The 19,299-nt window shown below is 37.7% G+C and overlaps 2 protein-coding genes across 2 annotated transcripts; one reads left to right on the forward strand and one right to left on the reverse strand.

The window, feature by feature from the left end:
- Nucleotides 1-2,685: 2,685 nt before the first annotated feature.
- LOC131925495 (tripartite motif-containing protein 43-like) lies at nucleotides 2,686-4,035 on the reverse strand. The gene has a single exon (XM_059280850.1). It carries the CDS (start codon nucleotides 4,033-4,035, stop codon nucleotides 2,686-2,688), a length of 1,350 nt encoding a protein of 449 aa, XP_059136833.1.
- Nucleotides 4,036-6,718: 2,683 nt separating this feature from the next.
- Nucleotides 6,719-8,068, forward strand: LOC131925755 (tripartite motif-containing protein 43-like). The gene has a single exon (XM_059281106.1). The coding sequence runs from the start codon at nucleotides 6,719-6,721 to the stop codon at nucleotides 8,066-8,068; it is 1,350 nt and encodes a 449-aa protein (XP_059137089.1).
- Nucleotides 8,069-19,299: the final 11,231 nt, after the last annotated feature.

Raw genomic sequence — 19,299 nt, forward strand, 5'->3', positions numbered from 1 at the left:
AAGATAAAAGATATAATCTAAATTCTGGAATTATCTCATTTGTGTTGAAATCCTATTTTAAAAGTTAGTATTAAATTTCTAATACATTTGTGAAATTGTATGTGACTGTTAACAAACTATATAAATGCACGACCTCATATCATCTCGTAATATTACATATATAAATATAGGACCAAGGTTTCTTAGAAATAAAATTGTGTGTTCTGAGCTCATAAAATAAGGTTTATGGGATTTAATTAAAGTGGTCTATGGTCTCAGGAAGGAGTTCACTACTACATTCGTGCTTATGCTATTGCTTTGAAAATTTTCTACTTGCCTAAGCAGTCCTGAAGTTTTTAAGAGATTCTTATTGAAATATTCTTATTTTTTCTGCAATAAAGGAGTATTATGAATGGCTAATCAATCAGAAGCAAGAGATTATAAAGAATCCATCCAAGTGGATAAATTCTAGACACATTTCTGGGTTTTGTTTTGTGTTTTTGAGACAGTATCTTAGTATGTCATCCTAGCTGGCCTGAAACTCTCTATGTCACCCAGGGTTGCCTTGAATTCATAACATTCCTCTTTTTTCATCACCATGCTGGGCTTCTGGACATTTTTCTGAACTCAAAGTTCGCACCTCATGTATTTATTCTGATAAGTTTCTCAGAATAGTTTAAGATATTTACAGTGCTTTAAGTATTTACAGACTTTTATTCTATTACTTTAAGAACTTCTATGTAACTACGGAAATGTTATAGTTTCTCAAAGCAACAGTGGATGAATGAAAAGGCCTGTAGAATTTTCAGTCACTGTATCAAATCACTTACTTTGTTATTCCTTCAGAAGGGTGACCAGGAACATTAAAACTTAAATTTACTTGTGGATATGGTAAGGTACATAGTATAAACACTAAACAGGATATCTCAAACAATAAATAACATCATTACCACTGAAATTCAATAAAGGAGATAAATTTAAAAAAATTCATCTTCTCAAAAGAAAGATGACAAAAATTGAAGGTGAAATCACATTGTAACTAATAGAAAGTAATTTTAATTTTAGAAAAGCAGATGTAGCTATGATTAATGAACAATCACAGCACTAACTTATTCTTTCTAGTTCTCTAAAGTATGAAACATGACTAAAAAAGCTATACAAATTTTTAATAGTTTTTTTGGGAATTTCATATATAATAATGTGAGTACTCTATTTACATAATTCCCACTCCTCCCTCCCTCTCTTCCATGTCTTCCATACTCTTCAAACCCATGGACTACTCTTTAGTTTTTGTTGACAAATCCATACGTTTTGTCTATCAGAGGCTCATCCCAGGCTAGAAAGATGAGTCAGCAATACAGGCTTTTACCACCAAGCTTGATGACCCGAGTTTAGTCCCTGGAATTCACACAGTAGAAGAAGAGAACTTTCTTATGGCCATGGTCAGCTTGTAAACACACACATAGATAAACACAAAGTAAATAAATTAATAAACAAAAGTAATATTTATTTTAAAACAAACTAACTTTCCCTGTGTTACTATAGAAGTTGATTTTTTTTGACAAGGCCAGCTACTTTCTTAGCCACAGTAACCAAAAAGACATATGTTAAAATATGCAGAAATCAAAAATTAATTCATATGAAAATTACATGCTAGTTTTCTTTTATATTAGAAGTAATATATAACCTTATCTATACCCCTATGATTTCAAGTGCTTTCCTTCAATACATTTACAGCATAGTTCTGCCGTCTCCCTTCCTAATCATTGTCTACATCACCGTTATCAAATTTTAGTCCATACTACATCTGCTTTCATATACTTTCTACTTATGACTTTATTTTGTATATTATTCCCACAAAAGCTCATTTATCACTAATTTCAAATTACAGCAACTGAGGTTATCTCAGAGTGGGTAACCCTTCAAGCAGTGCATGCTACTCTTCAGAGTTATATGATTCTCTTTTCCTCTAAAATGATCTGAAAATGTATACCTTAGATTACATAAAACACAATCTTCACATAAAATTACTCATCTGTTTGTTCTCCCACAAAGTTTTTAACCCTAGAAGGTATGGTTCTTTAGAACACAGGATGTACAGCTAAACCATCTTGTTTCTTTAAACTGTTAGTTTCTGAGTAGTCAAAGTTTTAAGTATTCAGTGCTTTCATTTCATATAATAGTCAATTTTTAGGCAATATATAGTAAAATATTAGGTCTCACTAAAGCTGTTGTAAGTCAACACAATATTTCTCTGATTCTTTCTACAAAGAAATAAGTTGAGGAAAGCATTTTTAAGTCAAATACAGCAGAATATCTTATCATTAGCATCTTATCATTAGTTGAATTTCATGCATGTAATATAGCAGTCCCTGGAACATGTAAAATCATAGACAAATGTTTGAGTAAGTGATGATTAACTCATTTGCAATTTGATGAAAGCTATAAGTCCAAAAATGCAAAAAAAAAAGATTTACTTTAAGTATAAGAACAGTGAAAAAGCTGCATCATAATTGCATCACTCAAAAACATACAAATAAAAGAAAAGAAATATCTTGGCCATTCTGACAGGCATAAGGTGGTATCTCAGAGGTTTTTTTTTTTTTTACATTTAATAGTATTGTAATATTTAATAGCAGTGAAGGATGTAACATTACAGAGTAAAAACTTCAAAACAATAAAGTACTGGATTACACCTTCCTGTGATCATGTATAGCCACTGGATAAGCAAGGCCTGACAGGGCAATTGAAGGTGCCAGGAGGATACCTGTATATGAGGGAACTCTTGGTAACATTCAGGAAGCTTAAACAACCATCCTCACAATCAAGAAGCACACCAACCTGGCCCAATGGCTTCTCTATGTAGTGCCGGAATACAGGGCATGTGGTGAGGAGACTGTAATGATTACCCTCCTTCACACACACAAGAAGAAATGGACCCTCAGATTCGATCATTTGGTTTCTACTCCTTAACTGTGAATCCTTACAGACTCCCACAGCCCACTCACAAGAGTCCTTCAAATCAATCTCCCAATAATATTTCCCTGAGATGAAGCTCTGTGATCCCCAGGAAGCAAAATAAAATCCAGCAGAATCTGCAGGTCTATCCTTATGGTGAAGTCTGAAGCTGAATCTTCTCATGACATTAAATATGTTCATCTTGGAATGAAGTATGGTTACGTTTTCAAAGATAATGTGAGCTTGGAACTGCTTGTAACTTTCAGTCAGTCCAGTGATAGGTAGAGCAGTGAGTTCTGTTTTCATAGATGGGGGCATGCTCAGCTGCATTGACTCACTCCTTCTGAACATGTCATCCAAATCTTGCAGCAGGACCACATATGGCTCCTGGGACATTGCCATCAGCTCCTGGTACATTTCTCTTATTTCTTTGCTCTTTTGGATCATGATGGCTTCACTTGTCCTGAGTTTCTCTAAAACACATTGCCCTTCATTTCTCATAGACTCCATGTGTTGCACTTCCTCTTCAGAGAGGAGTGGGTGCAGTTTTGCATACTCTGTCCTGATCATTTGTTCCCGCAGAGTCAGGTAGTCCATCCACAGAGTTGTCATTCTCTTCTCTGCCTCTAAATTCTCTTGATTTTCTTGGATCTTCTCCCATAAAGACGCCATTTGCTTTACAAGTCTTTCCATTTGACTCTCAGCAGCTGCTTCAATGGGACAGTGTCTGTGTCCTCTGTGCTCATGGGAGTTAGAACAGAGTTGACAGAGGAAGATCCTATTCTCAGTACAGAAGATCCTCTTTGTCTCTTTGTGCGTCATACACTTATGCTCCTCAGAGCTCAGGTCCTTCATGAGGCTGGTTTGTCTGCTAATGGACACCAGTTTCTTCAGAACAATGTTGGTTCTCAAGTCCTTCTGAGATGGTTCCCTACACATAGGGCATTGGACAGGAAGTTGGATGTCTTCCCAGGAAAGGTGGAGGCAGGCTCGACAGAAGCTGTGGCCACAGCTTATGGTGACTGGGTCTGTCAGGCAGCTCAGGCAGATGAAGCACGTGAGTTCTTTCTGGAAGGCTTGTGAAATGTCTGTCTCCATTTCTCCAAGAAATAGTCTCTCGCCTCAGCAGTGTTGTGGAGACACAACAATATTAGCTCAGCTCTGGAGAATGATCTTCAATGTGTGGAGGAGACAGATGTGGCAGTCTAGGAGCCAGGAGGTATGGAAACACACTCTCTCTAGTCTAGAGAAGAATGAACCTGGCTGGCCCCTGGAGTGTCATTATATACTCTCTAAGGACCACGCCTACTTCCTCCCATGTTGCTTTTACTAATGCTTGCTGTAGGTGAGCTCCTGTAAATAGCAGTATTCTAAATGGATGGAAGATTGAATTAACTCTTTGGCCAGTATCCACAAGCAAATCTCCACAACAAAGTTTCCTGAGTTCCTGCTTAGGTGGGTGTGGTAGCTCACACCTTTAATCCATGGAGTCCTAGGGAATGAGCTGCTGAAGCAGGAAGAGTTTTAGCTCAAGGTCTGCCTAGAATAGACAGTGAGAACTTGTCTAAAAAATAAATAAATCAATAAAGAGAAATTTTGCTACAATATTTCACTGTTTCTAAATAATTTATGGTGTGCTTCTATTTTCACTTTTCCTTTGGTAATTTCACAGTTGATGATATCAATCTGTGATTTTAGCAAAAATAAACATTAAAAATTTCTCAAAAATTCTTTAGAATTTTGTTCAACACATTTTTATCATACTCACCTCAACTGTGAGTTCTTCAAGATTCATCCCTCCCTCTACCCTCTCAACTGTCTCTTCTTTTCTTTTTTTAATAAATACATGGGGAAGCCAGGCAGTGGTGGCACATAACTTCAATCCTAGCATTCTGGAGGCAGAGGCCGGCACATCTCTGTGACTTAGTGGCTAGCCTGGTCTACAATGTGAATTCAAAGCTATGTTTCAAAGATACACAGAGAAACCAGGTCTCTGAAAAAAAAAAATATATATATATATATATATATATATATATATATTTGCTTAACTAAAACCCAAGAGTCAGATTTTTCTTGTGAGGAAATTTTTCTTGATTGAATCATTTGAAGTGGGAAGCCCCACCTAAACTCAGAAGTTTTAAGGTTTGAGAATCCACCTTAAATCTTTTTTTTTTTTTTTTTTTTTTTGCTCTGGGTAAGAATATCTTTTTTTATTCTTTTTTTTTTTTTTTATTTTGCAATACAATTCAGTTCTACATATCAGCCACGGATTCCCTTCTTCTCCCCCTTCCCGCCCCCCTCACCTTCCCCCCAGCCCACCCCCCATTCCCACCTCCTCCAGGGCAAAACCTTCCACCAGGACTGAGATCAATCTGGTAGACTCAGTCCAGGCAGGTCCAGTCCCCTCCCAGGCCGAGCTGGCTGTTTGAAACCTGGGGCCTATGCAGGGTCGCTTGGCTCGGCCTGGGAGGAGGGGACTGGACCTGCCTGGACTGAGTCTACCAGATTGATCTCAGTCCTGGGGGAAGGTTTTGCCCTGGAGGAGGTGGGAATGGGGGTGGGCTGGGGGGAAGGTGAGGGGGGCGGGAGGGGGGAGAAGAAGGGAATCTGTGGCTGATATGTAGAACTGAATTGTATTGCAAAATAAAAAAAAAAAAAGAATAAAAAAGATATTCTTACCCAGAGCAAAAAAAAAAAAAAGATTTAAGGTGGATTCTCAAACCTTAAAACTTCTGAGTTTAGGTGGGGCTTCCCACTTCAAATGATTCAATCAAGAAAAATTTCCTCACAAGAAAAATCTGACTCTTGGGTTTTAGTTAACCAAATATATATATATATATATATATATATATATATATATATATATTTTTTTTTTTTTTTTTTCAGAGACCTGGTTTCTCTGTGTATCTTTGAAGCATAGCTTTGAATTCACATTGTAGACCAGGCTAGCCACTAAGTCACAGAGATGTGCCGGCCTCTGCCTCCAGAATGCTAGGATTGAAGTTATGTGCCACCACTGCCTGGCTTCCCCATGTATTTATTAAAAAAAGAAAAGAAGAGACAGTTGAGAGGGTAGAGGGAGGGATGAATCTTGAAGAACTCACAGTTGAGGTGAATATGATAAAAATGTGTTGAACAAAATTCTAAAGAATTTTTGAGAAATTTTTAATGTTTATTTTTGCTAAAATCACAGATTGATATCATCAACTGTGAAATTACCAAAGGAAAAGTGAAAATAGAAGCACACCATAAATTATTTAGAAACAGTGAAATATTGTAGCAAAATTTCTCTTTATTGATTTATTTATTTTTTAGACAAGTTCTCACTGTCTATTCTAGGCAGACCTTGAGCTAAAACTCTTCCTGCTTCAGCAGCTCATTCCCTAGGACTCCATGGATTAAAGGTGTGAGCTACCACACCCACCTAAGCAGGAACTCAGGAAACTTTGTTGTGGAGATTTGCTTGTGGATACTGGCCAAAGAGTTAATTCAATCTTCCATCCATTTAGAATACTGCTATTTACAGGAGCTCACCTACAGCAAGCATTAGTAAAAGCAACATGGGAGGAAGTAGGCGTGGTCCTTAGAGAGTATATAATGACACTCCAGGGGCCAGCCAGGTTCATTCTTCTCTAGACTAGAGAGAGTGTGTTTCCATACCTCCTGGCTCCTAGACTGCCACATCTGTCTCCTCCACACATTGAAGATCATTCTCCAGAGCTGAGCTAATATTGTTGTGTCTCCACAACACTGCTGAGGCGAGAGACTATTTCTTGGAGAAATGGAGACAGACATTTCACAAGCCTTCCAGAAAGAACTCACGTGCTTCATCTGCCTGAGCTGCCTGACAGACCCAGTCACCATAAGCTGTGGCCACAGCTTCTGTCGAGCCTGCCTCCACCTTTCCTGGGAAGACATCCAACTTCCTGTCCAATGCCCTATGTGTAGGGAACCATCTCAGAAGGACTTGAGAACCAACATTGTTCTGAAGAAACTGGTGTCCATTAGCAGACAAACCAGCCTCATGAAGGACCTGAGCTCTGAGGAGCATAAGTGTATGACGCACAAAGAGACAAAGAGGATCTTCTGTACTGAGAATAGGATCTTCCTCTGTCAACTCTGTTCTAACTCCCATGAGCACAGAGGACACAGACACTGTCCCATTGAAGCAGCTGCTGAGAGTCAAATGGAAAGACTTGTAAAGCAAATGGCGTCTTTATGGGAGAAGATCCAAGAAAATCAAGAGAATTTAGAGGCAGAGAAGAGAATGACAACTCTGTGGATGGACTACCTGACTCTGCGGGAACAAATGATCAGGACAGAGTATGCAAAACTGCACCCACTCCTCTCTGAAGAGGAAGTGCAACACATGGAGTCTATGAGAAATGAAGGGCAATGTGTTTTAGAGAAACTCAGGACAAGTGAAGCCATCATGATCCAAAAGAGCAAAGAAATAAGAGAAATGTACCAGGAGCTGATGGCAATGTCCCAGGAGCCATATGTGGTCCTGCTGCAAGATTTGGATGACATGTTCAGAAGGAGTGAGTCAATGCAGCTGAGCATGCCCCCATCTATGAAAACAGAACTCACTGCTCTACCTATCACTGGACTGACTGAAAGTTACAAGCAGTTCCAAGCTCACATTATCTTTGAAAACGTAACCATACTTCATTCCAAGATGAACATATTTAATGTCATGAGAAGATTCAGCTTCAGACTTCACCATAAGGATAGACCTGCAGATTCTGCTGGATTTTATTTTGCTTCCTGGGGATCACAGAGCTTCATCTCAGGGAAATATTATTGGGAGATTGATTTGAAGGACTCTTGTGAGTGGGCTGTGGGAGTCTGTAAGGATTCACAGTTAAGGAGTAGAAACCAAATGATCGAATCTGAGGGTCCATTTCTTCTTGTGTGTGTGAAGGAGGGTAATCATTACAGTCTCCTCACCACATGCCCTGTATTCCGGCACTACATAGAGAAGCCATTGGGCCAGGTTGGTGTGCTTCTTGATTGTGAGGATGGTTGTTTAAGCTTCCTGAATGTTACCAAGAGTTCCCTCATATACAGGTATCCTCCTGGCACCTTCAATTGCCCTGTCAGGCCTTGCTTATCCAGTGGCTATACATGATCACAGGAAGGTGTAATCCAGTACTTTATTGTTTTGAAGTTTTTACTCTGTAATGTTACATCCTTCACTGCTATTAAATATTACAATACTATTAAATGTAAAAAAAAAAAAAAAAGAAGAAATGGGCTATAGAACTAAACAGAGAATTCTCAACTGAGGAAACTCAAATGGCTGAAAGACATTTAAGGAATTGCTCAACATCCCTAATCATCAGGGAAATGCAAATCAAAACAACTCTGAGATACCACCTTATGCCTGTCAGAATGGCTAAGATCAAAAACACTGAAGACACCTCATGCTGGAGAGGATGTGGAGCTAGGGGAACTCTCCTCCACTGCTGGTGGGAATGCAAGCTTGTACAACCACTTTGGAAATCAATAGGGTGCTTTCTCAGAAAATGGGGAATCAACCTCCCCCAAGATCCAGCTATACCACTCTTGGGGTTATATCCAAGGAATGCTCAATCATAAAACAAGAGCACTTGTTCAGCTATGTTCATGTCAGCATTGTTTGTAATAGCCAGGACATGGAAACAACCTAGATGCCCTTCAACTGAAGAGTGGATAATCAAAATGTGGTCCATATACACAATGGATACTACTCAGCAGAGAAAAACAATGACATCATGAGGTTTGCAGGCAAATGGATGGATCTAGAAAAAATCATCCTGAGTGAGGTAACCCAGACTCAGAAAGACAAACATGGTATGTACTCACTCATAGCAGGATACTAGATGTGGAACAACGATGACTGGACTGCTACTCACATCACCAGGGAGGCTACCTGGAAAACAGGACCCCAAGAAAGACATGGGGATCGCCCAATGACAGAGAAATGGAAGAGATCTACATGAACAGCCTGGACATGAGTGGTGATAATGAAGGGCGAGGGTCAAGGGAAAGAGAGCTTGGGGGAGCTGGAGATCCCAGCTGGATCAACAACAGAGAGGGAGAACAAGGAATAGGAGACCATGGTAAATGAAGACCACATGAGAATAGGAAGAAACAAAGTGCTTGAGAGGCCCACAGAAATCCACAAAGATACCCCCACAACAGACTGCTGGCAATTGTCCAGATACAGCCTGAACTGACCTACTCTGGTGATGGGATGGCCAAACACCCTAACTGTCATGCTAGAAACCCCATCCAACTACTAAGGGATCTGGATGCAGAGATCCATGGCTAGGCCCCGGGTGGATCTCTGGGAGTCCAACCTGTAAATCCCAACCATATTTTTATGAACACTAGAGATATCTGCTACTACTCATGCAGCTTGGGTCTGGAACCCTGACTAGGGTAGGCATTAAAAAATCCCGGTGATGCTGAAGGAAATACAGACAAGACAGATACACAGAAAACCTAGTGTCAAGGGGGTATGCACACTTTGATGGAGCCTCACCAACTAATTCCACAACCCAGAAATTCAGCTGGTTTGTGAATGTCAGCAGGGTGAGGAAATTATCTAGTCTAGGTAGGATGTCTCTGAAGACCAGCAGTCTCAGGCTGTATATATCATGCAGGAGGAAGCTATAGTTGCTAGATTTTGGCATACTGGTCAATCATTCGCAAACACTCTTACTTGGATCAGAGGAAGAATGCTTCGCCAAGTTTGACCCTGACTCATTCTCATACAAAAATCCAATGCCAATACCTCATAGGTTTGAGGCCTTGGACCTGGTCATAATTATGCCCATGTCAACAATACACATTCATCCAGGAATTCACACACTCAGGGCTTCCTCTGCTCCCTTCAGTTATCTGACTAGAGTAGAGTAAAACGTTTCCCACCTTTCTTAGCCCTACACTCACAGTGGGCAACATTTTTAGGAAACATAAAATTTATCTTGTGGATTGATGGTTGACCTTAACTTGGTATTTCATAAATCAGACCATATTGACTCAAGTCAATCCTTTATTATCTTCATATCTGTTATGTGGATTCTAGTTCCTGGAAGGAGGATTTAATCATCATGCATAGGAATTTATATCAACTTAAAATTTCTATGTAAGGACAAATTAGCTATTTATTTGCCTTTTTGACACATAGAAAGTACACACACACACACACACACACATATATGTATATATCATACTGAGTATGATCATGATGCTAGACAATATTATATAAAGTTAAGTTTATGTGGGCCTTTGGTCTTGGAATTTATGCTATGTGGTTGATATATTGTGTACCCCAAAAAACTATCAAGGGGTCAGAGAACAGAACAGCCATGTAGCTGAAAGCTTTCCTGTGTCCAACCTGGTCCGAAGTCCTTAAAGACCCAAGTGTCCTTAAAGACCCAAGTAAATAGACAGAGGCTTATATTAATTAAAACTGCTCAGCCTTTAGCTCAGGCTAACTACTGATTTGCTCTTATGCTTAGACTCAGCCCATTTCTGTTAATCTATATGTTGCCATGCGTTCTGTGGCTTTACCTGTGTAAAGCTATTACATGCTGCTCCCTGGACGGTGGGCTGGCATCTCCTTGCTCTGTCTTTTTCCTTCCTCTCTCTCTCCAGTTAGAATGTCTCACCTAACCATATTCTGCCTCACTATTGGCCAAACAGCTTTATTTATCAACCAATCAGAGCAACACATATTCACAGAATACAGAACAACATCCCCATTACAGCCACTATATTAAACATAGAGGTTAGGCAGTGGTAGCATTCTGGGAACAGAGATCCATTTGGATCTCTGTGGTAAGTTCAAGGCCACACTGGAAACAACCAGGCATGGTGACACACACCTTTAATCCCAGCACTTGAGATCTCATGTCTTGCAGGGAAAGACACAAGTCCTTAATCCCAGGAAGTGATGGCAGGAAGCAGAAAGGTATATAAGGCATGAGGACCATGAACTATTTTAAGCTTTTAGGCATTTTAGCAACAGTTCAGCTGAGATCCATTCTGATGAGGACTCAGAGGCTTCCAATTTGAGGAAACAGATCAGCTGAGAGTTGATAAAGTGAGGTTAGCTGTGGCTTGTTCCAATTCTCTGATCTTTCAGAATTCACCCTAATACCTGGTTCCTGAGTTTTTTATTAATAAGACTTTTTAAGATTTATGTTACAATGATATAATAAGGAAGATGCATAACAATCAGTCAATGAACAGGGGAAAGACAGAGCATATCAAAACATAAAATGCTGACAGCAAAGCATAAGTACAGATAAGAAAGCATGTTTGTTTGAGGGGCCCCTGATAGTGGAAATAGGATCTACCCCTGGTGCATGAACTGACATTTTGGAGCCCATTGCCTATGGTGAGACACCTTGCACAGCCTTGGTGCAGGGGGAGGGGCTTGGACCTGCCTCAGCTAAATGTGCTAGGGTTTGCTGACCCCCTATGGGAGGCCATACCTTTATGGAGGAGGGGAAGGTTGGAGGGGAGTGGGAGGAGGGATGAGGAGGGATCTGTGGTTGGTATGTAGAATGAATTAAAAAAAATTAATTAAAAAAAGAGGAAAAAATTTAAAAATGCATATAATGATGAAAAATAAAAATATGTTATTTTTATCATTGAAAAGACAGAGCATGTTCAAAATGGAAACATTCTCTATGTTTATGAACACATAAGCTAGAGAAATCAGGATTAAATGGAGTTGACAATTACACCAAGTAATGGGACAAAAATAATACTCCTGCCAGAACTTCAGGAGAACATGACCAATACAGTGACTGCCATAAAGCTCTGAGGAGTGATGCTTAAGAAATCATGAACTCATCTCTCTTCCCTCTCAGCAGCTTAGTGCTAATTATGTAATTTGTCTCATGAAGTTATGATCGCCAATGGAAAGAGTGGGTTTAACACTAATAGTGCATTATAGAAAAAAATATATAACTTGATTATCTGAAAAATAGTTTAGAGACACTATGGGGATAGCAAAACTCAATTTTTTTTTAATTCCTAATTAAAAAAAAAACTCTAATACCCTCATCCTCTTACTAAAACACGAATGCACTGCACTAAATCTGAATGGAGCAAAACCCTTTGAATTGGCATGAAGCCGCGAGAGAAAGAGATGGCAGGTGCTGGGGACTGGTTAACAGAGGGAATGCTCACAGCGACACAGGTGTCAAAGCTGCACTTGCAAGTGTCACCTTGTGAATAGAGTGACATTGTTGCCAATTAGGAGGCAAACACCTACAGGACAGTGAGGGCAGTGAAAATGAGTATCAGCAGAAAGATATAACATGAGGTGTATTTGCAGAAGGTCAAGAGAGAGAAAATAGCGGCTGCAGAATAGCGTACAGAAAGAACAAGCAAACTGTCTCACGTACAATTACTATTGATCTTTTTTCATTAGCTAAATGGACTCTACCAGCAATGGCAGTTTAAGGGATAATAAAGTATCATATTCCTATAATTAGATTGATAATTCTGATGATAATTCTTCACTTGATAGCTTAATCTTTTCGTTATATTGATAGCATACTCCTGCCCTATGTGATCCTCAAACAGTTCAGAACACTTCCAAGATTACAACACAGGCACACTATTTTTCTCGGTTGCTTTCTTTGACCATAGAGCAGCAGGGTATATGCTGAATCTTCACTGGCGCCATTTCTTTTCATTTGGAAGTGTCAGTTGAAAAACGCATTCCATGTCTTCTCTAAAATGGTAATTCATTTTATATCTCTTTTATTTATTTTCTTTGCTTAAATTCATCACTGCACACTCTCCAAGGCAGGCCTAAGAGATTGGGGTGACATATAAAAGATGGATACAAAAGCAGAAGGGATATTAAACTTTCTATTTTCAAAGGTATTTCCAATCACCCTCAGTCTTGACAGAAATCCATGAAGAACATAAGGTATGCATTGGATCTGTGTTTCAGAAAGGAAGACATGAATGCTTAAGGAAGTGATGCTTTCTGCAAAGAGAGCACACAAACTTTTCTGCATTATATATACAAAGCTAATGGAATCCATGAACGGCTCAGTCTAAGCTTTTTTTCTTTTGATCATTTAATGGTTGACTATATGTATATAATCTGTTTTGATTAAATCTAGCCATCTTCTCTCCTCTTCACTTCTGTATTCTCTTCAACACTTTCCTTCCCAACTTTCTGCGCTCTTTTGAAAAGAAAAACAAAACAAAACAAGACTCCTCTTAGTGCCACCTATATGTGCAATGATGTAGGGCCATCTGCACAAAATAAGCAGTCTCTATAGGTCTGGTTTTCATTCATAGGGCTTTATTTACCATCATTATGACATGCCCTGCTCTCATTTCTCAGCATTATAAATAACAAGCCTGGGAACCCTCAACATTTCCCAGTATTAACAACATTGGGTCAATGTTGGTAAGTAGATCCAGTGACTACTCTGTCTGAGCATAAATGTTTCATTAGTATAACACTGCTGATCCCTGAACTAATGTGTGCATGTCAATATAGACATACAAATATAAAAATGCATATAACTACACATTTAAATATAATTGGAACACTCATTTCTGGGTTTTCCCAAGGGACACCTCCAAAGAGCCGTACAGGTTGTATTTCATCAGGGCAGGACAATTATGTACTTCAACAACTTTCCTTGGCTCTGTTTTTCTCTTGTATCTGTTATAATTAAAATTTAATTTTGAAAATTTTTTCTGCTAATTACTCATATTTCAGAGTTCATCCAAAATATAATGATTGTGCATTAATGGTATCAGGAATTGGATTGCAGCTGAATTGGTTATGTCATTTCTAATACATCAAAGGAAATATGTTTCCTTGGGGAGACTGAAAGGCTAGTGTAAAATCTGTGAAGAAATATAAGAAATGAAGTTTTCATGCTACTTATATCTTCCTTTCTGTAAAATGTCTTTCTTAGAAGTAGTAGATCTGTTTTAGGTGCACCATAAAATTTCAAACACCCATAAGTGAATTTAATCAAAGCCAAATGACCATATGGTTGAATTATTCACCACGGAATACTGCTTTTTAAAATTCCTTTTAGTTAGGCTCTTGTAGTCCCCCGCCAATCCGAGTGCATTAAGAATGTCTGACACATTAGCATATTTTATAATTGAGCTGAGAAATGATGTTACTATTAATTTATTTTTGAAATATTAACTTTCTTTTATATAAAGTACAGTGAATAAATGTCAGAAGTATTTATGACAATACACTGTTCTATCAGGTATGCCCTTGAAACTCCAAGCTACATTAACATGAAGATTACCATGCCTTTGAAGAAAGTTCTCTTTGGATCAAGGAAAATTATACTTTGAATCATTCTATGGTACAGGTTCACAGAAGTAATTAAAAATGAATAGACAGATGATAATTAACTACTTTTAATGTGATATAGTTAATCTGAAATATCACTTATAAATATAAAATAATTCAAAAGAATTTATAGTTAACAATGTTATTTATTTTCTATGCAACTCTTAAATGTTTATATTATACAGTGGTCTTTGCCATTTACTTATGTATAGTAACTTGTACAAGCTAGTAATTCTATGTAAATATGGTTTGCCACTGAAATGTTAATTTAAATTCATGCTAAGAAAATTTCCTGCATTCTATAAATTCTCTATATAACACATTTTTGGGTATTTAAAATTATATTTCAAATTGATTCTTTAAGTAAATTTTGAGGTGAGATCCACAATACCAATAAAAAAATAGTTTATCTATTTGCACCCAAAAATGTTTGATGTCTATAACAGATTCGATACCATGAAGAAATCGCTGACCAACATGAGATTTTATGTTTACTATACACAAACCTGGAGACATGGCATAGAATTTATTGAATTTAATAAATCAGATTAAATAAAATATATAAAAGATTGTGGCTTGATATAAAACTTAAGCTATGAATGATATTTAACTGACTCTTATTTGGGTTCTGAGTACAATGCTTTCCACAATTTTTGTGACTTAATATAATTTTGCACAATTATATACATATTCACTTAAATCCTAGATAATATCAGTCAAAAGAATATGATGTATAACAGTATTTAAAGAAAACAAACATTAAATGTAATTTTTACATTTGCATTGTGAATCTTCAGAGAGAGCCCTAAAGTGAAAAAAATAAGGCAAAATAATCTTTTTTTGATCTTTAAATACACCATTTAAAGTTTCTATTTTTAATAGCTATTGAACTGATATTTCTGGAGTATATTTAAGCACTTGGTCATTCTAGAGCATTTCAAGAAATCCTTTGCTTTTTGAAAATCAATACCTCTGTTTTATCAGCTCCTCCAGTTATGCATTAAATTCTTTTCACAAATAAGAAAGTGCTTATTAGATTATATTTCAGAGTGATAAGTCAGTATGTAGATAGATGAACCAATAGATATGGTGCCCTTGGAAAATGATGTTTGTTCTATAGTTTCTCCCCTGTTTTTAGTACATTTTATTTTTCCAACTTCCCATAGGGTTTTCCAAAGATCTTTCAAATGCTTAGAGAAAGGTAAACATCAACTCATACTATGTAATTGTACATAAGGAATTTAGCAAAATTTACATTACATTTAAATCATAGAGTTACTATATTAAGGATTTCCAGGAGGAAACGATTCAAAAAGTATAAGAGATTTACAGACCAACTCTGCTGGGTAAGTGGCTTCTTCCCTCTCCCTGCCCCTTCCTGAAGCAGCTGCCATCTGCAATCCATAGGCCTAATCTCAGACCTGCTTCCCTCCAGTGCGCTTTGTTTCTGAGAAACATTTGCCTAGTTAGTTGCTGTTTCTTTCCTTTCTCACTCCCCTCCATATTCACCATTTACCGATGCCTGTGACCATTTCCGTGTGTGCGCGTGCGTGCGTGCGTGCGTGCGTGCGTGCGTGTGTGTGTGTGTGTGTGTGTGTGTGTGTGTCTAAGTTCAGATTGGTGGCCTCGAACCTGCTTTGTTCAAGAGCCACCTTTGACTATTGAGACATACCTTTCTTCTCCCACCCTCCCCTTAGGCTGCTGCCATCTCTGTACCCACAGGCCAAGGTCTAGACCTGCGATTTGGGAGCCACCTTTGCCTGATGCAGTGAAAGAGTCCATCTGCCAGCTTTACCTGGCTCAGCTCGTGTCACACAGTACCTGCACTGGCCCAATCTAAGGAAAGTCAGATTGTCACACCTGACACCGCCAATGAAGAGCATCCCGGAGACTGACAACTGAAAATGGTCATTGGATCATGAGGTGTCCAGCCCGAATATATACATCTACATAACAGCTCTCCATCTGTCACTCAAGTAACATCATGGGAGAGAAGGTAGAAAGAGTGTAAGAAATAGAATACTAGGAAGTCTCTAGTAGTAAACAGTCTCTCATAGAAACGGCACATAAATCAGATCTGAAGAATGCTGTAACAATAGACACAGTAAATTGAAGGGAGAAAAATCTTGGTAGACCAACCTCTGGAAAGAGAGCTTATAGGCAACTGACAGTTTCCAAGAGAGGGAAAGTTAGTGTTCCTAGATATGAGTTCCCTAATTGGTTGTCCAATACTAATTGGTCAGCTCTGAAATTATATATGAACAAACAATAAAAATAATCTCAACAGTCCCTATTTGTACATCTGTGGATACATATACATACATAAGTATGTGAATATATATATGTGTGTGTGTGTGTGTGTGCGTGTAAAATAGTAATTTTGGAGAAAGAGGTTACCAATTTGGGAGTAAGGATGAGGCATGGAAGAAAATCAAGTGAGGGGCCTAGGAGGGCAAAGGGAATTAATTGCAGGAAGCAATTCATGTGATTATATTTTAATTAAAATGTACAAATGAAAAAATATATAGAAACAACAATAAAACAAACATTTTGAAGCATGAAAAATGATAGATGATATGCTAGGTGGATGCACATAATCAGAGTTTGAATAGTCCAATATTCTTTCCTTCAGGTTTGAGAGCTGGGATACAGTAGATACTTAGGTCAAAGCCCTAAAGTCATATAAGAAGAGGAATAGTGTGTGCATACCCTGTCTGAGACTGAAGGACCAAAAACTTGCTTGAGAAATTCTGGTTCAAGTCTATATTCAAAGGATAAAGGATTGGTAGTCTGATGGTCACAGAAAATGATAACATCAAAGGGAATATACACTTAAGAAATATTGAATAATCATCTCTAGAGTCATCCTTTACTCAGAAGTATTCATTACCAAGTTTCTAAAATAACTCACTTTAGTAAAGTTGAAAATTAAGATCAACAATCAAAAAGTCATTGGATGATAAGAATTTTTTCCTCTGTAGAATCATACCAACATAAAAAAATATTATATTCTGAAGGTTAGGGTATTATTTAGATTATAAGTTGTTATCAGACAGCTCTCTTGGTTAGGTGTTAAAAAAAAAAAATCCCAAGAAAAGAATTCCAGTGAAAATACTTTATTCCGAAGGTACAAGATAAAATGGAAAGTATTCAGATATATAACAGGTAAGGGAAATTGTTGTGAAATATTCCTATACATGGTGTGAAGATGTGTCACTCTGACTGCTTTAATAAAAAGCTAAATGGCCAATAGCTTAGGTGGTATAACAAGGACTTCTGCACAGGGAGAGATCTGGGAAGAAGAAAGAAGGAATTGCCAACCAGGTGGAGAGGATGCAGGATGGGGAGCTCAGAGTAAGGGTAACCAAAGCACATAAAGACCATAGGTTTAAAAATATGGGTTAATTTAAGTTATAAGAGCTAGTTAGAAACAGGCCTAAGCTATGGCCAAGCTTTCATGATATAAGTCATTTCTTGTGAGCTAGCAGTACAAAGAAAAATCCAACTATAGAAAAAAGTTGTAAATGATGCTCCATTTAGGTATTATCTATTGTGTCTACATCATAAACTCTTAAAGAAGTTAGAAAGCTCTGTAAATTGTATGGATCAGCTCTATCCCATTGGGAGTAGGAGGGAGCTGAACTCGCATCTATCAGTTCCTTTCATTATCTGTAGAGTTGTCTGTGGATATTAATTTGTAGACATTTAAAGATCTCTGTGCTAAGAAATATCTTATGTGGTTGACTTAAGTTCCTGGGCCTCGAAGAAATGATATTGACAATTTACATTTGCAGATTAATATTAAAATTTATGAGAGTTCAGTAGCATTGTTACTAATATGGAAATTTCATTCATGTAATCACGTACCATTATGTACATACTGGTATTAGATCACACCTTGTATTCAAAATCCATGAAAATATTTTCACTTCTCTTTTTTCTAAACAATGATTAAAAAATCTCTTTGTATGAAATATTAGATATGCTAATACAACCTACTAAATCTTAGTGTTATCAGGACTCTTTCAAGGTGACTCAGGCTCCACATACTATGATAAACTCCATATCTGAAATATAGTTAAAGATGGAAAGTACTAATAGGCCATGACTTTTATTTTGTATATATTTTTATGTCATGGAATTTTGAATTATTATTCTTACTCTGTGTGTGTGTGTGTTTGTGTGTGTGTGTGTGTGTGTGTGTTTATCTGTGTGCATGTATGCTAGTGTGTATATCCCATGGCTCGTGTGTGGACCTCAGAGGAAACTTTGGGATTTTGTTCTCTCTTTACATAATGAAATCCTAGGATCAAACAGGTTATCAAGCCTATGTAACAAGGTATTTTACCTGATGAGCATATTACTGTCTCTTGGTCATATAACTTAATCAATGTTGTTGATAATGTCTTTCTAAGAATTTCAACTACATTAACCATTACCATAGATCCCTGAAGGTCATTCTTCCCTGCATACTACTCTGCCTCTCATAGTAATATATCTGCTTTCCTCTGACAGTATAATGTAACCATTTGGCCTCCACCACTAAATAATTCCAGTACATTAATATAATGATCCTTACAGCATAATCTCCAGTTTCTCAGTGACTCTGTTTTACTAAGTCCTTGTCTTTAATGTTGGCTGAGATGCATGAGTAGCTGTCTGTTCTTTGGTAGTGTGCAATACATTCATATTAGCATATTTACTTTATGGAGTTTTTGGTCCTATTTCTCAATACATTTCCAAAGCAATTTTATCATTTCTACTTCAAAAATTGTAGGATATTTATTTGTTCATGCTCCAAATATCAGTTCCAACTCTCTTATGATTTCTTCCTGGAGTTATTGCTAATGTGAAAAAATCTTGTTTCAGAACAATATATTCAAGAAATCCTCTTGGCTGGCACGGTAGTGCAAGCTTTAATCTCAGCATTTGAGAATCTCTATGAGTTCAAGGCCAGCCTGTTCTACATATTCCAGGGCAGCAAGGGTTACACAGTGACTCTCTGTTTG

Source organism: Peromyscus eremicus, chromosome 15 (genome assembly GCF_949786415.1).
Source record: "Peromyscus eremicus chromosome 15, PerEre_H2_v1, whole genome shotgun sequence".
Lineage (NCBI taxonomy): Eukaryota > Metazoa > Chordata > Mammalia > Rodentia > Cricetidae > Peromyscus > Peromyscus eremicus.